The sequence below is a fragment of the Schistocerca americana genome, chromosome 4 (assembly GCF_021461395.2).
Source record: "Schistocerca americana isolate TAMUIC-IGC-003095 chromosome 4, iqSchAmer2.1, whole genome shotgun sequence".
NCBI classification, from domain to species: Eukaryota; Metazoa; Arthropoda; class Insecta; order Orthoptera; family Acrididae; genus Schistocerca; species Schistocerca americana.
The window spans coordinates 834,062,934-834,088,233 of record NC_060122.1 but is presented as its reverse complement, the minus strand read 5'-3'; the positions used below and the strand labels follow the sequence as shown (position 1 = coordinate 834,088,233).

Below are 25,300 nucleotides of genomic sequence, written 5' to 3'. Positions count from 1 at the left end.
GGGGGCCAAATCAGGTGAGTAGGGTGGATGATCTAAGATGGGAATGTTGTGTTTTGCCAAAAACGTCTTCACTGACAACGCACTGTGAGCTGGGGCATTGTCTTGGTGAAGGATCCATGACTTTTTTTCTCCACAAATCGTTCCGTTTTCTCCGTACTCGCTCACGTAGGGTAGCCAGGACGCTAATGTAGTAATGCTGATTCACTGTTTGCCCCTCTGGTACCCAATCAGTGTGCACAATCCCTTTGATGTCAAAAAAAACAATCATCATTGCCTTGAATTTCGATTTTGACATTCGTGCTTTTTTTTTGTCGTGGAGAACCAGGAGTTTTCCAATGCATCGATTGGCGTTTAGTTTCGGGATCGTAAGTAAAAAACCACGATTCATCGCAAGTAATAACATTTTGTAAGAAGGTGGGATCACTTTCAATGTTTTCCAGGATGTCAGAACAAACCATTCTTCGGCGTTCCTTCTGTTCAATTGTGAGACACTTTGGAACCATTTTTGAACACACTTTGTTCATGTTGAAACTTTCATGAAGAGTCTGCCTAACACTTTCCTTGTCAACTCTTGTTAACTCAGACACTGCTCTGATTGTTAAACGGCGATCTTGTCGAACAAGTTTACCGATTTTTTCAATGTTTGCATCAGTTTTTGCTGACAATGATCTGCCAGTGCGAGTGTCATCACTGGTGTCTTCGCGGCCATCTTTAAATCGTTTAAACCACTCAAACACTTGTGTTCGCGATAAACAATCATCGCTGTACACTTGTTGTAACATTACAAACGTTTCACTTGCAGATTTTTCTAGTTTGAAACAAAATTTGATGTTAACACGCTGTTCTTTCTGTACACTCAACATTTTCCGACGCACAGACAAAACGTCAACTACTTAAAACAGACGCCACGGGCAGACTGAGTGCAGGAGGCAGATGAAACTCGAGCAGTAGGCGGAGCGAGAGTCACGTGACAGGCTACGCGACTTTCAGCCTTATTGCATTCGTTTTATTGTTTCACCAGTACTAGTCCGGTTTTTTTCTAGCCACACCTCGTACAGCGCCAACTACGATCAGTGTTATGCGGGAGAAGTTCCGTAGTCGTCCGAAGTCCTTGATCAGCGATCAGCGTTCGCCCTATTTAGTACATTATGAGGTTTTTTCTGAGAATATCTAAAAGTTCATTGTTTACAACGATCGCTGAATGAGCTCTGCTTATTTGAAGGAGAATATTTGCTATGAAAATAGTCAACATTCCTGTCACTGTGAACGAAAGACTCTAGTAATTCAAAGTATTGATAATGTAGAGCGTCATCTAGTACTGCTCATTTTTAAAAATACCTAATTTAAAAGTTACAGTTATGGAACGCATGAAATCGAATAAAAACGATAAATACATTATTTGTTTTTGCTTTATTTACTTTACAAGTCAGCAAATTTTGTTGCTGAGCCTTTATAAGCAACTATCAGTGACCACCAGTTGCCTAAAAATCGACAACGGACCAAGCCATCTCAGGGAACTACTAAGATGTTTAGGACTAATCTCGACCGAAGAATAACTTTAAATCCCCACATGTTAACCAGAAAGAAAACCACAGTAGACTAAACCCTAGAACTAATAGCTGGCCCAAGCTGGGGACCCAGACATACAGGTATCAGCCTTACGTACAAGACTCTCATCAGGTCCCTCCTCACCGCAGAAGTTTACCATGGGCTCGCTCTAACTCTGTACACTAACAAGTGTTTTCTTTTTTTTTAGATTCTTCAAGAGCGCAAATTGAAACGGCTGAAGGCAACGGAATCAGCTGTAAATGGTGAAACGGACAATGAGAATGGTGAGTACAAGGCACAAATCTCGCCGCAGTGTTGGAATCACAACACGTGCTGCAACAGCCTCACCTATTAAATGTAACGTCGTGTTCTATATTTTAATACCCGGCTAATTCACTCTGTGAATGACTAAAACTGTGCGTTTTGTTGGGTATAAAGTCGTAATTTATTAAATTACAGCGCTGCTTACGATATGGTGAGTGTGTACTAAGTTTAGTTTTCCTGCATGTCAAGTCGACAATGAGACTAAATTATGTGTAAGAGTTGAAAGTAGTATCCGCTCTTCTTCGTACATGTAAATACAGAAACTGGCATTTGGTTGACCTGGTACTAAATTGGAGTCCAAACATATTATTGGTGGTGGTTTTTGTACCGCACTACAATAAAGCCAAAAACTGACAAATGTTTCTCCATCATGAAGATGCACGGAAAAATATCTGTAGCGAAGAGAGAGCTGTGACTATACATTTATCTGCAGTAGTATCCAGCCACTGTGATTTACTGATCACCAGCGCGATAGTACGGTGATGGAGGACAGTACCGACATCAAGAGCAAACACAATGTTCAACTGTTGAAGAGAGATTGCGTCTGAAAATATCGTTGGATGCCATATCTGCGGAAATAAGAGAATTTAACGGAACTGACACAAAGTAATGAAATAATTCGCTACAAATGGGATAGAGAATTGATAACATGTGTCAACTATGCAGTATATAAAGAACTAGTAAGCAAACAGTTGGATACAAGAAATTTAATTTCTTTATCGATTTCGGACTCTTAGTGCGGTTCCTCAAAGGGCTATGTCTATCGCATTATTTGCGAGTGTCAATAATAACGCGCATACAGCAGAATGTTACGCCTGCATATATTTTTTAAAACCGTGGCATTGTACTGTATGCACTTTATTACTGACACTCGCAAATAATGCGATAGCCACAGCCATAGGAAGGGCACTAAGAGCTCGAAACCGGTCAAGAAGTTAAATTTCTTATATGCCCGCCGGCCGCGGTGGCCTAGCGGTTCTAGGCGCTCAGTCCGGAACCGCGCGACCGCTACGGTCGCAGGTTCGAGTCCTGCCCCAGGCATGGATGTGTGTCATGTCCTTAGGTTAGTTAGGTTTAAGTAGTTCTAAGTTCTAGGGGACTGATGATCACAGATGTTAAGTCCCATAGTGCTCAGAGCCATTTTTTCTTATATGCCGCTGGTTGCTTATTATTTCATTATATACGACTACAATTGCTGAAGATGGACAGAATACTCAGGTCTGCAGTATATGAGGAATGCGACGGTCAGCTTGTCTAACACTTATTGAAACCACCTCCACTGGTTCGTTGTTCTTTGTGAAGGACCGGAAAGAATATCCGCTCAAATGAAGCATTCACGCGGCTAAAATAGTAGTACCTACTCTGTCCTGATCAACTACGGATGTTACCCTCGTCACTTTTGTGGGTCCCACATAAACCATCAACTCTTGTAATCATAATGGTAATGCAATCCTAACAGGAGGCATAAAGCTCCAATCAGAACTTATTATGGCTTTAAAGACGGCGTTTTCCAGTTCAGGGGCCGTGAAGCATTCTAAGAGTCCACGTTATTCCAAAGTTGATTACAGATCAGGTGAGGCTCATTAGGTGTTCTTCTTGTTAAGGCTAATAATGACAAAAATACTTTTGAAAATATCTCTCTCCGCTATATTTCCGTAATTCCTTTCAAGGAGTATTTTCATTCTTCTTGAACAGAATATTATCTTGATGGAACGGAAGTTATTCTCATGTTTTCACAACAGTGGTTGCGACGTGTTGTGGTATAGGAAGTTGGAGAAGAAACGGTGTGCTATGAAATAGTATTATTGTTCATCTTGTCTGCCCTTATAGTCATACAGCGGAATACTTTGCAACAAAGTTCCTACTTATAACGACATGGTGGGCACTGATTTCTAAATTAAGAAAATTTGAGAGAACCGTGAGTGACGTTTGACGCGTAGCAAGTACGGTACCTCTACTATCAGCAAGTAACAGATGTAGGGCTGAAGCCAACGATTTCAGGAAACTTTTTTTTTCAGTCGTTGCTGGTGTGTTGCAGGCTCCTGGAAGCAGCGCTGCCTGCTCGACTTGATGCTGGACATCGCCAACAAGACGAACGGCGCCTTCACGGATCAGGACATCGTGTCCGAGCTGTGCACCTTCATGCTAGCGGTGAGTCTCTCTATCTGTGTGTGTGTCGTGCCACGTGTCAAAAAGCAGCCCTAGCCTACGAAGTAAATTATCGGGCACAAGTGCAAAAAAAGACAGCACCTAGCTATAAGACTTTATTCGAAACGACAGAGGTTAAAAAGAGAGACAATTAATATAGCGCACTTCGCTTTTACTTAATGAAGACATGATGGGACATCGCGCTCTTCGTTGTATCTTCTATATCTCTTCTGTAAATCCTGTTTGAAAAGGGCCCCAGACTCACGCTCAGTTTTCAAGAACCGATCGAACGAGTGTTTCGAAAGCAACTTCTTTGCTGAACGAGTTATATTTTCCTAACATCGATCTCAGCCTCACAGTCGCTTTTCCTACAATTCCTTTTATGTAGTCATTCCCCTTTAGAAGATCGCTCCAGTTGGTTATCCTAGGAATATTATCCTTGTCACGGTGTCCAGTGAACTATCACCACTGTGCAATAGGACAGTAAAGCGTGCCTTCGCCTGTTTATAGTAATTTAGGTATGTTGCTGATCAATTGAGTCCCTACGCCAATCGTTGATGCTCTGCGGATTTTTCTGCATTTCTCTGGGACCTCGTGGCATTGGAACCTTTATGTAGACAACAGCGACGCGGGGCATCCAACGTAATCCACTAATACGCAAAACGATTTAGAAAACATGTCTGTATGGTGTGAAAATTGGCAGTTGACCCTCAATAATGAAAAGTGTGAGGTCATCCACACGGGTGCTAAAAGGGATCCGTCGAACTTCGGTTACGCTATAAATTAACCAAATCTAAAGGCCGCAAATTCAGCTACATACCTATGAATTACAATTTCGAATAACTTAAAATGGAAGGAATACATAGAAACTGTTGTGTGGAAGGCGAACCAAAGACTGTCAGAAGATGCAACAGATCTACCACAGAGACTGCCTACACTACGCTTGCCTGTCCTCTTCTGGAGTACTGCTGCGCCGTCTGGGATCCTCGCCAGATGGGATTAACGGAGGACATAGAGAAAGTTAAAAGAAGAGCAGCACGTTTTGTATTATCGCGAAAGAGGGGAGAGAGTGTCACTGACATGATACAGGACCTGGGAATGGACATCATTAAAACAAAGCCGTTTATCGTTGCGGTGGAATCATTTCACGAAATTACAATCATGAACTTTCCCCTCCGAATGCGAAAATATTTTATTGACGTCAACTTACGTAGGAAGTAACCATCATCATAATACGAGGACTGTTCGGAAAGTAAGGCCCGATTGGCACGAAATTGAAGCCACAGTTATAATCCGATGAAGTTCTGCACAGACATGTTGGTCAGTGTCTCTAGCATATCAATCGATCGGATCATATCGCTCTTCTCCGTTCTGAGGGCACAGTGAGCGCGTAAAGATGCCTAGAAAATTGTGTCCCCCGCCAAGTATGGTTGCTTTCCGACAGATTTCGCCTGATTTCATGCAACCCCCATAACATAACTGTCCTGCGACAGTTCTCAGCCACACGCTGCAGGGGCAACGAAGACGCTCCTGCAGCGTTTCCGATGGGAAGTGTTCGACCGCCCACCATTCAGCCCGGATTGGCTGCCTGTGATTTTCATCTCTTCTCAGATGGACCGCTAGCTATGAACACAACTTTTTGGCACGGACAACGAACTACAGACCAGCGCGGAGAATTGGTGAAAAGCGCAGGCGGCTGCCTTCTATGACGAGGGTATTGGAAAGTTCGTACAATGCTACAACAAATGTCTAAGTCAGAGTGGTGAGTGTGTATAGAAGTAGCCGGCAGGTGTAGCTTACTGTCGCAAACATTGCAAACAACACATTCTTGATTTTCACAATGATTTACATTTGGCGACCAATCAGACTTACTTTCCAAACAGCCGTCGTAAGATAAGGAAAGTCAGAGCTCGCACGGGAAGATATAGCTGTTTGTTTTCATTCGCTCTAGGTTCAAGATTGGAATAATAGAGAATTATTGCGAAGGTGGTTCGATGAACCCTCTGCCAGGCACTTAAGTGTGATTTGCAGAGTATCCACGTACACGCAGATTTAAATGTGTGTAAATTGAAGGTGGAGGGTAGAAAGGAAAGGAAAGGGACTCTTGATGTCGACTGCATCGGGACTTTATACGGAATCGGTGACGACGAGTGATAATATGTTTCGGACCAGGATTCGAACTCGGGATCTTCAGCTTACTATGTAGTTGCGTTAACCACTGCGCCACAGTGTTTATCACAACTGCGCGAACGGTACGGTCTCGGCCGATACACATTCCCACGTAGCACCACCTGTCAGCAGTCCTTATCCATGTCCTCCATGCTCGCTAGCCGGCCGCTGTGGCGGAGCAGTTCTAGTCGCTTCAGTCTAGAACCTCGCGACCGGTACGGTCGCAGGTTCGAATCCTGCTTCGGGCATGGATGTGTGTGATGTCCCTAGGTTAGTTAGGTTTAAGCAGTTCTAAGTTCTAGGGGAACTGATGGCCTCAGATGTTAAGTCCCATAGTGCTCAGTGCCATTTTAACCATTTGATCCATGCTCGCTACTTTAAGATTCCAGCAGGAGGTCGGACGTTATTGTCCATCCGCACTGAAGGTGGTGGACTCGTGGTCCATCGAAGCGAATGAACTATATGAATGCGTGGTGTCTGTTCTTTCGGACATGTTGCACAAAGTGACAGCGCGCATGGCACATCTTTGCACACCTGGAGTTACTTAGTCATCTGTTAATTTTCTCCCGACAAAAACGGCATGTTGAGCTCTACCTCATAGGAAGCCGTGAATCTAAACACAAGTCTGGCAATCAAAATCTGATTTAGAATTCATTGAATGCTTCCCACATTTCTCTCTTTACGCCCTTTTTTGGCTTCACTCAGCCTTTGATTGTCATCAAATCTTTGGTTTTTCTGAAATATGTGTGGAATTTTTCTTCAATTTTGTTGCAGCTTTGTAACACGCCTACTCAGCCATGCTGTTTTCTTCCCATCACTATCATTCTTCCTTACAACGTGCTAGTCTAAGGTCTGTTGTACAATGCTTTAAAATTTACCCATTTGCTGTAAATATCTTCGTTCCCAGAGCTAAATGTTTTATGTTGTCTCCTCAGCCTTTTTCCTGCCATTCTAACTAAGCAAGAATATTTTCCCTCACTTTTTGACATTTCTTCTCAAAATCATTCTGGGCATTTCATCTTACTTATGCAAATTTTTCTTCATTTCTTTACTTTTCAGGCAATTCGCCTCACGTTACACTAGCTAAATATTTTTCATTAATCTTCCCGGATTTCGAAGCAGTTAGTGAAAGAGGATACTTTGCTACCTGCGACTACGACGACAGCAAACGATGTGTAATTTTAGTTAATGCATTCTAACAGATTTTTTTATATACAAGGGTGTTGCTATTAGCTTTTTTTTGACACTCCTTGTGTTACATTTGTTTTCAATGAGCATCTACGTAGTAGGTCCCAAAATTTAAAAAAAATCATTCTTTGAGTTGTTGGCGTGTTTATGATTTTTTTTTGATTTTATACTCTGCGTTGTAGTTGCTATTAACATCAGTCTGTAAAAAGATACGGTGTCAAATAGGTTTCGTGAGCCTAGAAACACGTTAGCTTCTTGTTACCCTTCGTCCATAATTGTGTGTGGCTGGCGTTAGGGATATTTTTGTCTAGTACCAAATACGATAATGATTCGGGTACAGGTCTAGAGTTGTTTCAGAGTATCTGGGAGGTTTGCTTCTGTGCGCACTTCGCCGGAGAGTGAAGTTCTCGTTCTGGAATCGGGTGTTTCCACCTACAGTCGCCTTCGGATTCATGCAAATACCGCTCGCCACCAGTGGCCGTCGCTGTTTCCATTTGCATTCGCTTGAGGGACAAATTCTTCACTTTCCCGTTCATGATAATCAGCCGAAGCCGTGACTGCGGCAATGAATCTTCCATGAGAACACCTCATTTGAATGAATCCGTCGGGGAATATCGATGCAATCTTGTACATTTATCACAGCGATTGAGTCCGTGATGCCCAGGACCGAGTGGACTTTAACTGAAAAGTTATACAGTAGGAGTAGATTGTATCATATCACTTGTTTAGGATAGATAATATAACGGAAAGAAACTAAAAGTTTATTACAAAATTATCTTGAAAAGTGGTGCTCAACACGAGTCTTTATGGACTAGGTCTCAGCGTTGCCTCAGTCAAAATACATTTACTTGCACCGTGTTGATTTACTGCAGTCTCCTCCAAGTCCTGCTGCCCGGTTAGAGAAGTTTTCGGTTTGGTTAAAATGGTATTAGGGCATAATTGTCGTTTCCTGCTGTACTGGCGCTTTGACTGGAGATTAACTGCCTTACAGGTCTTACCTGCTTTGCAGCATTCGACAGCAAAACCTGTCTTCCATCTCTGCTCTTCTTACTACGGTTTCTACACACAACGTGACGCAATAATAACTGTACACTACTTTGTTAATAACAACTTTGAGTCGGTTGTTCATTTTGGAGATGTTGAAGCGTTTACTGTTCCCAGGCAAAGCAAACATTTTCTCCCATTTAGTATGCTAATTTTCGCATTAGACTATGTCTTTCTATTTCAAAATTAAGCAGATTTTATTGTTCACTGGAGATGCTGGTCAATTAATGTGAACCATAATATCATGTTTTAAGGTTCACCACATGTTTCTAGCGATAATAACGCTGTGAAACGGGGTACAGTGTTTCTGACTTGCATGTACTGCTCTCTCGTGTCGATTCCGTCTTTTGAACAGGTTGGTCTTATTTTAAAACAAGCGACGTTTAGCTAAAATCGTTACTAGCGAGATGAGGTCTTGCTCAAACGATGTACAGACCGACACTGGCGAGCTTAAAAACGTTTCACTGGGGAAACTTGCTGCTATTACAACATTTCACGACGAAGGATCAGAATCCGTTACGAGGTATGCTTCTCTTGCAAATGCTACTTTCTCCACACTTGTAAGCAGTTGTCCTACACGGTGACTTTTCGTAACGATTTAGCTGCGCTCTCTGATAATTTCAAAGACCGCTGTTGCCATTTCATTTTAAAAATAACTTTGTCACTAAAATTTTTCACTAACTAATAATAGTAACATAAAAACAAAGATCCACAAACAAGTAACTGCTCTAGCTAAGTGACACTGTAGTGGAATTCACTCGTAAAAATTAGTATGCACATACTTTCGTTGTGTTCGTAATGTCATGGTACCAAACGTAATAACGAAAGTCTTTGTATGAGCTGCTGGTGTTTAAGCAAAACCTAGTTGTGTAACACTATATTCGGCAATAAATAACTCGAAAAATTTGGTATATGATTCAACTGGGCTTCGGGAACAAAAGTTTCAAAGGTCCGCTGCATATTGTGTTGAAGAGTCTCGCAGGAATTCGGTGAATTACAATAAACCATATACGTAAACAAAAGTAAATATGTTATAATTTAGATGTACGTATTAAAAATATACAAACCTCAATCACGTACTTGGATAAGATCCATAAAAAATGGGGAAACAGTTAGTTACTATACGATTGGGTAGACGCTAACTGGATAATTCTCGTTATAGAAAATCTCACACTTGGAACGGATTGCAAATGAAGCTCACTATTGTTTGTAAGCATCATAACAAACACGAGTACGACTGTATCTGTTACTGAGAATAATCTGTTAAGGACAGTTTATATTGCCACAGGAAATCGCTTTACACTCCGCACTTCGTAGGCAATCCGAATAACAACAACTCGTGTTGTCTGTTAGTTGCTGTTAGTAACATCAGTCTCAATACAAAGCTCCACATTTTCCTAATCGCTCCACAACTTTCTGTTACTGATTTGTGGGTGTGGCGAGTTACGTCTATGTACTATAAAATCTGCCAGCATTATGTAATGCACTGGTTTCAATAGTTTTATAAGATCATCTTACACGAGAAAGAGCAACAATTTACAATCTGTCATATGTATGCTTACTTTTTTCAGAGCATATAGATTACTGAACTCCCAACTGCACGCTACGGTCGCAGGTTAGAATCCTGCGTCGGGCATGGATGTGTGCAATGTCCTTAGATTAGGTAGGTTTAAGTAGTTCTAAGTTCTAGGGGACTGATGACCTCTGATGTTAAGTCCCATAGTGCTCAGAGCCATTTGAACCAACCCAACTGCAAGGTGACGCAACGAATATGCAACCAGCCTTTCAGGCTTGTAGTGCAACTTCTGCAAGAAAAAAGCTATAATTAGCAGCAAGCGAGGTGAATGCAGTATTGAATACCGGTTTCCCTCAAGAAAGATCACTTTAATCTAACAGCTAGCTGCAGTCTTTAATTCCGTCGTACGTTAGAGGAAACCATTAAACAGGAATGTAGCTGGATAGCTTGCAAACATTAGAAGGTCCATTAAGTGTAAGAGCACAGTAAATTCATGAAGTAAAATTCAAAAATAATTACGCTAGAAACCGTGAGGTGTCTGGCTACATTTAAATACTCGAACATGAACCTCTGCTATGATACCCTCAGTTAGTGATTTGTTTTTGGTTTTTGGACTGCATGAATGGTAAGACGTCAAGTGCGATTTTCATTAACCAACCAATGGATGAAACGTGGGCAGAATAACCTTGGGGCACTGTTCAGAGTACAAATCAAATTTATCGCTGCTTTGAGAAGGCTAAGGAGGTTCATAAACAGTCAGCAGATAATTATTAAGACTGTTACTCTGAAACTGTTACCACATTTAAACGCAGTAGTTGGCCACATGAATATGTAGAACAGGTGCTGAATTAATACGACAAGACAGCTATTTTCCGCTGTGAACGGATATAGGACAACAAAAAACAGGTAGCTACAGTCGATGTAGTATCATTTACTAACAAAAAAAGTCCCCTCCATATGAAAGCAAAAATTATGTGAGCTAGTGCATGCTTCGTGCAGCGTGATCACCAATGGACTTAGTTTTTGCGTATCTTTTATGACTATTTAGTTTTGAAATTCTGCTACCAATGACGTAACGCTCACAACGTCACTTCACTTTATATCACTAGGGCATTTTCTGTCTGTATTTCAAACGGATATGATAGGACCACTGTCAGTTTATTTGAGACGTCTTTTCTTGAATAAGCATTATTCAATATAATCCTCTGTCGTGCACAGCAATTACAGACGTTAGAATAGAACCATTTTTATAAAATTGTTAATTTGTCCTTTAACTTACATTTTTGTAAATTTTATTAATTCGCAATTCTTGCCAATGCACAGACTATTTGGCTGCAGGATCACAGCTACACGTTATTATATGCAGCGATTTAGGTGCTCGGCATGAAAGCGGAAGTGCGCGGCTCAACCTATGACTACATCGAGCTATTCTTATTGATTGCCCAATTATCTAAAATACGAACAACATCTGGTAAATTCGCAGTTAGGCCGCTCGTATGAACTGGTCGTTCGAGAGCAACTTTTCAAAAGAAAGTCGAGGTGACTTCGCAGGCAGTTACGGTGAAAATGTAAGGTGCCCTATATGAGCAGTGTCCCCTCTACCCATTATCTCGATGGTGGGAACAATAGAGTGAGGAAGAACTTTGTTGTTGAGAAAAGCAGTGTCAGAGGATGCGCTTGTAGACAGCTTCTGCCATCTATCTATAATACAGTGCTCCTCCTAATCAACGTAGAATGGAAGTTAGCGGTTGGTGTAAGGAAGGTAACAGGAAAGTCAAATGGTGGACTTCGGTTTATTGGGGGAGTTGGAGCAAAATGAAGTTATTTATAAAGCAGTCTGCGTAGATAGTAGTAGTGAGAGCCATTCTTAAGTACTGCTAGAGTTTTTGGGATCCGCACTAGTTGGAAGCAATTCAGAGACGTGCTACTAGAGTTGTTACCAGCAGATTCGACCAACACGCGAGTATTGCAGAGATGCTACATGAACTTAAATGTAAATCCCAGGAGGGAAGGCGACATTCTTTTCGCGAAACACTACTGAGAAAATTTGCAGATGACAGCGTAACCATTCTGCTGCCACCAAAGCACATTTCAAGTAAGGACCATGAAGCTAAGATAAGAGAAATCTGGGCTTCTACGGAGACATATAGGCGGTCGTTTTTTCCTCGCTGCATTTGCGAATGGAACACGAATGGAACTGGCCATATATTGATACTGTATCAGGGGCTGCCGAAACTGTTGTGTTCAACGACTGGTTGCCGACTGTGCATGATGCAGTGAAAAAAAATGCCGAATATTTTCCCATATTTACGTCCATTATGTTACATTTATTGAGGGTTAACGTCCAGTCCTTGAACGAAGCGTTGAATATCTGGTCTGCTTCTTGCGTTGCACAACAATGTTCTAAAAATATTACCATCTCTGTGTGTCGCTGTGTGGTCCACTGGCAACTTCAGGAAGGTTTGGACGTTATTCGCCAGGCCGTTTATGCGAGGTGTAGTTATACACCATGAGTTTTGTGCGCTGATATGAAACTTCATGGCAGATTAAAACTGTGTGCCGGACAGAGCCTCGAACTCAAGACCGTTACCTCGCGCGGGCGTGTGTTCCTGCAACTGAACCACACAAGCACGATTCGCGACCCGTCATCACTGCTTTACTTCCGGCGTTAACTCGTCTCCTACCTTCTCAACATACAGAAGTTCTCACGCGAAACTTGAGGGACTAGTGCTCCTGGGGGAATGCTTATCTTGGAGACATGTTTTAGGCACAGCCTGGGGGATGTCTCCAGAAATAAATTTTCACTCTGCAGCGGCTGCGCGTTGATATGAAATCTGTAGCAGATGAAAACTGTGTGCCGCACTTGAGTGAAGTTGCGAAGGTAGGAGACGAGGTACTGCCGAAAGTAAAGCTGTGAGGACGGGTCGTGAGATGTTATTGGATACCTCGCTTGGTAGAGCACTTGCCCGAATTCGGGTCTCAGAGCGGCACACAGTTTTAATCGACCAGGAAGTTTCATGTAGTTATACAGTTTTAAGTATTGCCTCAAAAAGGAAAACCACGTAATTAATTTTCTTTCTTGTTCGTAGGCACACGTCTGCTATCGTGATAGACATTGAAATCCTCCCGTCACAATATCCTATCACGCAGCTAGAGGAGTGAAGACAAAGTGGCGGAACACGTGTGCAGTTTGTCAGAGTGGTGCGCCAGTTTGTTTCGCTTTTCTGGGACATACTAGGTTACCGTGGCGCCAGGGTTTCAATGTGTACCAAGACTGCCGACATTTAAGTGCAAAGAAAGATGAAAATAATAATGTCAGTTTTATTTTTTGTGTTCATAGTTAAATCTACGACATCTTACCGTAGACAGCGCAAACAGTCTTTTCATACTACCTCGAGAAACATACAGGTTAATTTTACTTCTGCATAAGTCTTCTTTTTGTTGTATAGACGGCCTGTCTCGATGTTAGGTGGTATACAGTGGAATCGGATGCGTGGTCGGATACTCCTTCTGCACAGGACTCATTCCTCGGTGACGTGGTCTAGTCCACTTGTCGACCAATTCCGGTGATGAAATCTTTTGTATGCCGTTACTAGAGCGTCGGGCACCAAACCGGCACACCAACAGATTTACATGCGTCAAGGTGCCGAATATAGAGTGGGGTGTTATCCTATATAATATAAGTGAAAAATATCTTAACGTGTAGTTTCTCCAGGCTGACAGCTAATTGTGATCAACTCTCTGTAAGTCCACCATTATACAGATGGTTGCGGGATCTCGTCTGTTCAATATAAAGCGTCGAATAAAAAGACGTTCAGCCGTCGAAATTTCCAGTTGTTGTTTTGCTTGAGCAACTAGTTTCAGCGGTACATTACGCCATCTTCAGACCCCATGACAGACGTGTAAGAAGAATCCCAGCTCTGGTCCAGTCAAGATAGAGGCCAGCATTCAGTGACTGGTATCCGTAGATCTCCACATGACACAGCGATCATTCCGATCATCACTATCCGACTGAGGTAGGCAAGTAGAAATTTACGGAAACCAGTGACTGAATGTTGACCACTGTGGTGACTGGACCAGGGTTGGAATTCTTCCTACATGTGGGTCAGGGGGTCAGAAGATGGCGTAATGTAGCGCTGAAAGTGATTCCTCAAAGCCACTGGAAATTTAGACGTGTCGGTTTGGGAACATACTGTGGGACACGTGTTTGAGTGTAGTTGGCTTTCGTGCCGGTTGCAGGGCCAGGACTCGGTGGGCGCGGCGGTGGCGTTCTGCACGTTCCTGCTGGCCCAGAACCCCGAGTGCCAGGAGCGCGCCATGGAGGAGCTGCGCGCCATCTTCTACGAGGGCGGCAGCGACTGCGGGCGGCCGCCCACGCGCGAGGACCTGTCGCGCATGAAGTACCTGGACCAGTGCGTGCGCGAGGCCCTGCGCCTCTTCCCCAGCGTGCCGCTCATCGCCCGCCGCCTCGGCGACGACCTGGTGATAGGTGCGTGTCGCGGGCAGCCGGCGCCGCCCCTGCAGCCTACCTAGTGTCAGTGCGTGTGCCCGCGTCTCCTCAGTAGAGGAGGTGGTACAAATGTGGAATACCATTTTGGTTCTCGTTCGTAAATTTCTCAGTTTTTCATATTAAGCGAACAAAATATCTGCAGCACATACTTTGGGACATACGAGGGTCATTCCAAAAGAAATGCACACTATTTTTGTAAAAATTCAGTTTTCATTCCGCATGTGTGAAAGTTTTACAGTGTGCAGATACATCCTTCCCGCTCGTTTTCAAACTTAGTTCAAACTGTTCCCGTGAGTGGCGCAGCATGTCTTCAAGATGGCTGCTACACTTGACGTTCGTCAGACGCAACGTGCTGTCGTAGAATTCCTGTGCTGTGAAAACGAGACCGTGGCAAACATCCACAAGAGGTTGAAAAAGGTGTATGGAGATGCTGCTGTCGATCGCAGTACAGTTAGTCGATGGGCAAGCAGGTTACGTGATGAAAACGGGCACGGCAATATTGTGGATTGTCCTCGCAGCGGAAGGCCTCGTACTGCACACACTCCAGACGATGAATAGGGAGTTAACGAATTGGTGACTGCTGACAGAGGCATCACAGTGAACGAATTGTCGCGCTACGTTGGGATAGGGGAAGGAAGTGTATGGGGAATACTGAAAGTGTTGGCGTTAACAAACGTTTTTGCCAGGTGGGTTCCCAGGATGTTGACAGTGGCTCACAAAGAAACAAGGAAAACGGTATGTAGCGAACTTTCGGGACAGTACGAGAATGGTGGAGATGAATTTCTTGGAAGAATTGTGACAGGTCATGAAACATGGCTCCATCATTTTTCACCAGAGACCAAGAAAGAGGCAATCAATGGAGTGGCATCATGCAAATTCACCCAAGAAAAAAAAAAAAAATTCAAAACCACACCTTCTGCCGGAAAAGTTATGGCTACGGTGTTTTTCGATTCCGAAGGGCTCTTGCTTGTGGACATCATGCCAAGTGGAACCACCATAAATTCTGATGCATATGTGACGACACTGAAGAAACTTCGAGCTCGACTGAGTCGTGTTCGACCACATCGGTGAAAGCACGATGTTTTGCTGTTGCACGACAATGCACGGCCACATGTCAGTCAAAAAACCATGGAAGCGATCACAAAACTCGGATGGACAACATTGAAACATCCGCCTTACAGTCCTGACCTGGCTCCATATGACTATCATCTCTTTGGGAAACTGAAAGACTCTCTTCGTGGAACAAGGTTTGAAGATGATGACTCCCTTGTGCACGCTGGCAAACAGTGGCTCCAACATGTTGGTCCAGAATTTTACCGTGCGGGTATACAGGCGCTGGTTCCAAGATGGCGTAAGGCAGTTGAGACGGATGGAAATTATGTGGGGAAATGAAAATATTGTTCCTAAAGGATGTATCTACACACTGTAAAACTTTCAAACATGTAGAATAAAAAATGGATTAAAAAAAATAGTGTGCATTTCATTTGGAGTGACCCTCGTGTTTTAATGCTTCCTATATTTTTGAGTACATACTATCTTAGGAACGTTCCTAAATTAGGCTTAACACAGAGTTTGACATTTTTGGCACTTCTGACTATGAGGTACAAATACGGAATACTCCATTCGTTTCAAGTGTGTTTAAGTTAAAACAAATCATGGAAAATCTAATAAATCACTGTCAAAGGAAACACTGTAAAACATAACAACACAATAGAAAAACACACGAAATATACCATTTCCAGTTATTAATTTCATTAGTCTACGTACGAGGTTTGCCCAGAAAGTAATGCACGACTTTTTTTTTCTCAGCCGAAAACAATGGTACGAATGCGAAACGTTAGATATGTATTATTTGAAACCTCCTGAGTGAGCGCGACAAGTTTCCGTCACTTCCGACAGATAGCGTTGCTGCAGGGCAGTTTCAAAATGGTGTCTGTACGTGATGTACGTTACAAGCAACGTGCCGTCATTGAATTTCTCACTGCAGTGAAAGAAACAGTGGGGAATATTCACGAACGCTTGTGCAAAGTCTATGGAGCACCTGGTGTCGAGAGAAGTACAGTTAGTCGCTGGGTACGGAGGGCGAGGCCAACAGAAGGCGGTTCGGCGGAGCTCCAGTATTTGCAGCGGTCGGCGAGACCATCCACGGCTGTCACATCTGACACGTTGAAGCGAGTTGATGAGCTAACAAACCTAACGGGGTTCCATTTAAAAAAAACGTAGGTTTGTGTAAAAAGACATACTTCCGTACATTTTTTTTATGGTTTGTATTAACCAATTACACTAGCCCCTCTCCTCACGTTCGGTCTGTGGAATCGATTCGTCAGTAGTTGATGTGGTTTACGAAATATATCCAGCGGTAACGTTAGGTGACTCACCCTGTATAAAACCACATGACATACTGTATGCTCGTACACGTACCTATAAAGATGTGTGTGCAGTTACATTACATAGGAATTACTGTCCACTGGCCGGCCGCTGTGGCTTCAGTCTGGAACCGCGCGACCGCTACGGTCGCAGGTTCGAATCCTGCCTCGGGCATGGATGTGTGTGATGGCCTTAGTTAGGTTTAAGTAGTTCTAAGTTCTGGGTGACTGATGACCTCAGATGTTAAGTCCCATAGTGCTCAGAGCCAGTTTTTTTCTCTCCACTGTAGCGTAGAAAAAAATGTAATGGCATTTTCGGACGTTAATTTTTTTCAACTGTTGCCCTGTGCTGGAGCATTGCCTCAGTTGTGTTTTTTCTGCCACAGTTGGCCTGGCATCAGCTGCTTCGAGGACTGTGTACACGTATTCCTTGCTGAGACACTGGCGATGGTAACTCATCCTGACTACAATAGGCTTGTCAGCATTAGGAGAAGACTGGAAAAACTGGTGTTAATGACCCCGTCCATGACTAAATCATTAGGACTGGAACACAAAGTCGGATTGGAATAAGCGATCCCACTTCAAGGAAGTCTTAGCGAAATTCGATTAAAGTGATGTAATGAAACCACGGGAAACATCACCCAGGAGAGTTGGACTAAAATTTTGAACCACGACATTCCATAATGTGCCTTAACCTCTGCACCACCTTACTCGGTTTTTCATTACACCGAGAAAAAGTCTTTTTACAAGAGATTACGCTGAATTACTGTGCCGGCCGCTTAAACGTTGTTGTAGAGGTGAATGGTACGCCCCTGAGGGCAAGGTGCGTAGTCAAGACAAACGTCTCATGGAGTGAATCTTTGTGAACTCGACAACTGCCTTCCCAGTCACGGCTGTTCTGAATTGTGAGATTGCTGCGTCGGAATTGTCCACCTACTACAATACACTCTTGCAGCTGCATTCCAACAGAACACTGCTCGCCAACCTGTTACAAGCAATGCTTGATATACAGTGAAACAACTATTGAACTATACGAAAAAATGTAAATTAGTTACAAACTACGGCGTGCAAACACTTTATTCAGTAGGTAAACGTCACTGATTTGGATTTAGGTCCGAAATGCCTGCCATTATTGGCGATGATATGGCGCACACGAACAGCGAAATTCTGCATGACCTGCTGAAGTGTCGGAACGTCGATGCTGTCGGTGACCTCGTGAATGGCTGTCTTAAGCTCAGCATTGGTTTTAGGGCTATTGCTGTACACCTTGTCTTTAATATCGCCCCATAAAAATAGGTCGCATGTGTTGAGATCCGGAGATTATGATAGCCAATCGAGGCCCATGCTAGTGGCCTCCGGGTACCCAAGGGCCAGAATGCAGTCTCCAGAGTGCTCCTCCAGGACGTCAAACACTCTCCAGCTTCGATGAGGTAGAGCTCCGTCTTGTATGACCAATTAGGGTCACTTTGGATAATGGGGATGAAATTATCTTACAAAACCTTCACGCACCGTTCGGTAACCCGTGCCATCAAGGAATATCGGCCGCGCGGGATTAGCCGAGCGGTCTCAGGGGCTGCAGTCATGGACTGTGCTGCTGGTCCCGGCGGAGGTTCGAGTGCTCACTCGGGCATGGGTGTGTGTGTTTGTCCTTAGGATAATTTAGTTTAAGTAGTGTGTAAGCTTAGGGTCTGATGACCTTAGCAGTTAAGTCCCATAAGATTTCACCTTTGAACACCTTTTTTTATGGAATATCGCATCAGTTATTCCGCGACTGGACATTGCACACCCCACACACTCAGCCGTAGAGGGTGAAGAGACTTCTCGATCGCGAAATGCGGGTTCTCAGTCCCCCCAAATGCGCCGATTTTGCTTATTGATGAACCCGTCCAAATGAAAGTGGACTTCGTTGGTAAACCAAATCATACAGCGCATACTAATTCCCATCATGCCGCGCGGCCATCCGTGAAGTTTGAACGTCCTAACGCTAACCGTTCAGTTTTTATGACGATTTTATCTCATGTAGTTCCATTGTAGTGACCATGTGTATTTTTTGACAAACGACATCGCTTCTCTGGACTGCCCATTCATATAAGGTGCCACTCGTGGATCTTACTTTCAGTAAGGTCTACCTGTGGATTGTACATAGCGTTCGTCCGGTATCCAGTATAAGCATTCGGACGTGTCCTCAAGGACACATCCATTCAAGTCTCGACTGACATAAAGCAGGTGGTGTAAAGTGTCCTTTAGAAGAGCGTGTCTGTGTATGTGTGTTTTAATACATCTTTGTAGTGAAGCAATGGTATCCAGTGTAACAAAGCATCGTATGAAACTTTCCTGGCTGATTAAAACTGTGTGCCGGACCGAGACTCGAACTCGGAACCTTTGCCTTTCGCGGGCAAGTGCTCTACCAACTGAGTTACCCAAGCACGACTCACGCCCCGTCCTCACAGCTTTACTTCTGCCAGTACCTCGTCTCCTACCTTCCAAACTTTGCAGAAGCTCTCCTGCGAACCTTGCAGAACTAGCACTCCTGAAAGAAAGGATATTGCGGAGACATGGCTTAGCCACAGCCTGGGGGATGTTTCCAGAATGAATTTTCACTCTGCAGCGGAGTGTGCCCTGATATGAAACTTTGATGGCAGATTAAAACTGTGTGCCGAACCGAGATTGGAACTCGGGACCTTTGCCTTTCGCGGGCAAGTGCTCTACCAACTGAGTTACCTAAGCACGACTCACGCCCCGTCCTCACAGCTTTACTTCTGCCAGTACCTCGTCTCCTACCTTCCAAACTTTACAGAAGCTCTCCTGCGAACCTTGCAGAACTAGCACTCCTGAAAGAAAGGATATTGCGCAGACATGGCTTAGCCACAGCCTGGGGGATGTTTCCAGAATGAATTTTCACTCTGCAGCGGAGTGTGCCCTGATATGAAACTTTGATGGCAGATTAAAACTGTGTGCCGAACCGAGATTGGAACTCGGGACCTTTGCCTTTCGCGGGCAAGTGCTCTACCAACTGAGCTACCCAAGCATGACTCACGCCCCGTCCTCACAGGTTTACTTCTGCCAGTAGCACAGAGTTTCAATATGCCAGGAAAGTTTCGTATCAGCGCACACTCCGCTGCAGAGTGAAAATCTCATTCTGAAAGCATCATATGCTGATACGACACCTGGCATTTGGAAGCCAGACAAAGCTGCGGACACCGCCGATGGTGTTGGAGCGCTGGTGGGTATATGGGCTAGCAGCAGAGGAGGCCAGCCGTCAAACCGCCCTTCGTGTCGCGTGCAACACATCGCTAGGAGGCGACAGGCGTACCGATCCGCCGGCCTGCGTGCCGCCAGGAGCCAGCGGTGAATTATGCATACGGCGGAAAGCCAAGAGCGGCGTCACGACCCAGAGGAAGCCATTGGCACGCCGCGGGACTTTCGAGAGCTCTGAGATCACCGCCGCCGGCCAGTATGACGCAAGCAGGTGGAAAGACCTACTGGTCGAGAGCTGACCACTTCCATCGCACCATCAAGTCTTCTTGATCGGTTCGTCGGGAAAATCCCCGTGGAGGAGCAAATATGTTGATTGTGAAACGGGTCAGCAACGAACTAATGCACCGTGCAATGTCTGAATACAGAGTCTGTAGCACAAAGGAATCTTCTCAAGAGATAGCAGTTTATTCCGGTAATGTCAGAGAGCGCAATGGAAGGAATATGTTGCTGAAGGACAACCGGCTAAAAGCCGTCTCATACCAATTGGATGTATAAATTAAAAAGAAGAGAGAACTGTTTCAGAAGTGCTTCGATGCTACAGTTTAATTTAAATATCGTCGACACCGCTTCAGCGTAGAAATGTGAACTCGTAGGCATTTAAAATTCAGGGATAATTAGAAGTATTTTAGTAACTCAAAGATCAGTTTTTATGAGAAATCTGACAATAAAGACGGTAGCACTCCTACTGTCTTGTGAACAGTAATGCAGCAGTAGCAACTGTTTACTGAGGCCAAACACACTTTGCATGTCACTGACTGCTGCTCCAGGGAAGTATGTACACTACTGGCCATTAAAATTGCTACACCACGAAGATGACGTGCTGCAGACGCGAAATTTAACCGACAGGAAGAAGATGCTGTGATATGCAAATGATTAGCTTTTCAGAGCATTCACACAAGGTTGGCCCCGGTGGCGACACCTACAACGTGCTGACATGAGGAAAGTTACCAACCGATTTCTCTTACACAAACAGCAGTTGACTTGCGTTGCCTGGTGAAACGTTGTTGTGATGCCTCGTGTAACGAGGAGAAATGCGTACCATCACGTTTTCGATTTTGATAAAGGTCGGATTGTAGCCTATCGCGATTGCGGTTAATCGTATCGCAACATTGCTGCTCGCGTTGGTCGAGATCCAATGCTGTTAGCGGAATATGGAATCTGTGGGTTCAGGAGGGTAATGCGGAACGCCGTGGTGGATCCCAACGGCCTCGTATCACTAGCAGTCGAGATGACAGGCATCTTATCCGCATGGCTGTAACGGATCGTGCAGCCACGTCTCGATCCCTGAGTCAACAGATGGGGACGTTTGCAAAACAACAACCACCTGCAGGAACAGTTCGACGACGTTTCCAGCAGCATGGACTATCAGCTCGGAGACCATGGCTGTGGTACCCTTGACGCTGCATCACAGACAGGAGCGCCTGCGATGCGGTACTCAACGGCGAACCTGGGTGCACGAATGGCAAAACGTCATTTTTTCGGATTAATCCAGGTTCTGTTTACAGCATCATGATGGTCGCATCCGTGTTTGGCGACATCGCGGTGAACGCACATTGGAAGCGTGTATTCGTCATCGCCATACACGCGTATCAGCCGGCGTGATGGTATGGGGTGCCATTCGTTACACGTCTCGGTCACCTCTTGTTCGCACTGACGGCACTTTGGACAGTGGACGTTACATTTCAGATGTGTTACGACTCGTGGCTCTACTCTCCATTCGATCCCTGCGAAACCCTACATTTCAGCAGGATAATGCACGACCGCATGTTCAGGACCTGTACGGGCCTTTCTGGATACAGAAAACGTTCGACTGCTGCCCTGGCCAGCACATTCTCCAGATCTCTCACCAACTGAAAACGTCTGGTCAATGGTGGCCGAGCAACTGGCTCGTCACAATACGCCAGTCACTACTCTTGATGAACTGTGGTATCGTGTTGAAGCTGCATGGGTAGCTGTACCTGTACACGCCATCCAAGGTGTGACTCAATGCCCAGGCGTATCAAGGCCGTTATTATGGCCAGAGGTAGTTGTTCTGGGTGCTAATTTCTCAGGATTTATGCACCCAAATTGCGTGAAAATGTAACGATATGTCAGTTCTAGTGTAATATATGTGTCCAATGATTTATTATCTGCATTTGTTCTTGGTGTAGCAATGTTAATGGCTTGTAGTGTAATTTTATTTTATTTTAATGCTTCTTGCCTATTGACATAGATTACGTAAGTGAATGAGAATATTTTGACGCTTTTGCTTTCGACATCAAGGCCGAAGGTGCTCTGAAGCTGCCTAAGTATTAGTTGAGATCCGGAACATATGTTGAGGTTCGGGCAGGCAACGTTTTCCACTCTTCGGCTGACTGAACGACACGAGAACGCCAGTAGAACTTCAGTCTTTATCGCCTGATATGGACTAAAGTGCGCCCATTAGGGAGAAATAGGAAAGTAATGAGCACGAGGCTCGGCTGAGACGATCCGGGAAAACCGTCGTCGACTTTTCACGTGGCAGCCCACCAAGTCAGCCTTTGGCACCCAGAGAACTGCACTGCTATGACAAATGATAAAGGAGTGCTTGCTTTTATCTGTTAATTCCTTTAGTATGACTGCTTTGTAAAAAATACATTAGCTATAAATCCCTTATCTTGCATAGGTCTATCTTTTTTTTTGGTGTCAAGAAAATTCTTAGAAGAAAAGAATTTCGTACAGTCAGTTCCACGCCTCGATTTTAAACGTAACATCCACGGCGACGTCTCTCGTAGTGGTCTCGAATCTGTAATCAATGCACTTTTGCACACTGTATAGATAAGCAGTGTGAGAGTTGAATGTTTTGTTTTGACGGTTGCAGTTTAAAATGAGTGCAAAATAATTCTCACGAGGCTGTTATTCTGGCAAAGCATCAAAAGGGATCAAAGCTTTCACGTGGAGCTGCTGTTAAAACTCTAAGAAAGTCAAAGTCATCAATCAGTCGCCCAGACTTAGTACTTAAACCTAACTAACCTAAGCACATCACACACATCCATGCCCGAGGCAGGATATGAACCTGCGACCGTAGCAGCAGCGCGGTTCCGGACTGAAGTGCCTAGAACCGCACGGCCACAGTGGCCGGCTTTGCCGGAGAGTGGACTGAGGTACCAAGCTATAATCGATAATGGCAGTGATTGGATTAACAATTAGGTAATTGTGCAATTAGTAAAAGATGTATTTTCATGTAAACCTGCGTTTATAATAGTGTCTTTTATTTTATACATCATACAGATAACGGCATACGCTTTCTCGTACAACTGACTGTACGTGAGGGAATAATAATGAAAAATTGAGATATTGTTGGATTTACTTTCCTCTTTTTATTTGGTTGTTGTTTTTATACCATGCACGCACGAGAAAAGTGTGGAATTTAATTGACCTGCTAAGGTAATGTTCATTTCGATGCTAAGTACATTACATTCTGACAGACACGAACTATATAAAATGTCAAGCGAAGGCCCCCGTAACATCTTTTCCCTCTATTGATATTTGTTGAAGACAACAGGAAGATCGTCAGACAAGACAATCGTTACTAGGAAATAACGTCGGCAACGATTTTCACTGAAGACAGATGTTTCACCAAAAACATCCCGAAAGCCGCGTGGTTCGCTGATTCTGTTTCCTCGAAGTCTTGAGTTCCGGTGGTACAATACCTCCGCCGTAACTGGTTTGCATTATCCAAGAAAATTCGGGTAGCAGTCCATTCTAATAGACTGTCGGCTAGAATCATACGCAATGAGTACCGCAGCAAGCACGAACTAACCAACAACTGCTGCTTAATCTGTTACGATAATCTACCGCTACATCCGAAACATTATACAAGTCGATGCAGACAACGCAGAGTTAATGGTGTCTTAAAGATTACATGAATCGTTTGTTCGTCTTTACGTGATGTAAGACTTTCCCAGCGTATATTCTGTTTCGACCGTTCTCTGGAGTACTACCGGATCTAATCGTCGGAGGGCTGCCTATGACAGTTTACGCCAGTACACCCGAGAACGTTGGAAGCTACTTCGAACTTGTTACTCGTATTTCTACTCTAGAAATGTGGTACATTGTCGTCTGATATTGCCTGTCTGTTCGTAGCTGACTGGGTACTGACTCTGTTAAAGGAACGTAAACCATGCTGCGCCTGTGAATGTCTAAATTTATAATCAAAGACTCTACGGTTGTAAGGGAGTCAAAATGGTCCGTTACAATAGGGGAACGAAGATGTACTTCGTAGGTCAAACACGGAATCTGTTGTTGGTGGCTCGTTATTTCTGCCCGATCACCGTTTTGTTCACAAAACGCTCTCACAAAGAGGTTTGTGTCGTCAGGCATGGACAATCGCTTACTGCCTTGTAATTGCAATACACCGAGGACTGCCTTGACATAAGCTTCGGATACAAATGTCGGCAGCAATCGAAAAGGCCTCGAACAGCCGAGGAGCTTTTCGGGAATGTCAGAACGCCCGAGCGAAAGTGTTGGTCGCCGAGGTCGTCTGCGAGACAAAGGACAGTGGCGGCCGGCAGCGGGCTGGAGCGAAGGAGGGGGCGTCGCCACACCTCGCTCTGGGGCAGCCTCCAGACACCTGCTGCCGACTACGGGCCTCCAGGGACAAAGCACACGCCTTCCGCGACTGTCCACTGGCTACTACAGTCAAACTGCAGCTACTCGCAAAAATCTTACGTTCGCTGTAATTACCGTACGGCAGTGAAGCTTGGTAGAAAAAAAAAAAAAATACTTCTAAATTTGGCCACCAGGTGCAAAACTGGCGCTGTGAATGTAAGAAAGACGTATAGAAATGCTTTCATACGTAATGCATTAGGAACAGGACGTGGGCAGAAAAGGTCAACAAAGTAAGAAAGGTATAATGTTGATTTTTTTATGAACAGTTTGTTAAATGTGAGCACATGAGACGTCAACTAGTTGCTGCACAACACCAGATTTGCTGCTGGTGGCGAAAATGGGAACTAATGTTTTTCCAGCTTAAATCGATTCCACATTAACGAATCACCGTATCCACCAAGTTTCTCTGCCATACGATAATTACTGCCACACTGGTAATCCTTGAGTAGCTACACTTTAATTATAACAACCCGATACTTCGTTTTCCGTTCCAACATTTCATTGTATCTCTCGAATTGTCTGTGTGTTACACGATAGCTTTGGCCACTACATCTGCAATTCTTGTGGTCTATAGTGGAGGAAATTTCGTGCACCACTGTT

General features: G+C 44.2%; 1 protein-coding gene across 1 annotated transcript in view; it reads left to right on the top strand.

Moving 5' to 3' along the window:
- Positions 1-25,300, top strand: part of LOC124612462 (probable cytochrome P450 4aa1) — a 238,576-nt gene that overhangs the window by 195,923 nt on the left and 17,353 nt on the right. Inside the window, exons 8-10 of the mRNA XM_047140689.1 lie at positions 1,757-1,832; positions 3,911-4,023; positions 14,177-14,426. Of these exons, the coding sequence (XP_046996645.1) occupies positions 1,757-1,832; positions 3,911-4,023; positions 14,177-14,426 (439 nt within the window). The remainder of the gene's footprint in view (positions 1-1,756; positions 1,833-3,910; positions 4,024-14,176; positions 14,427-25,300) is intronic.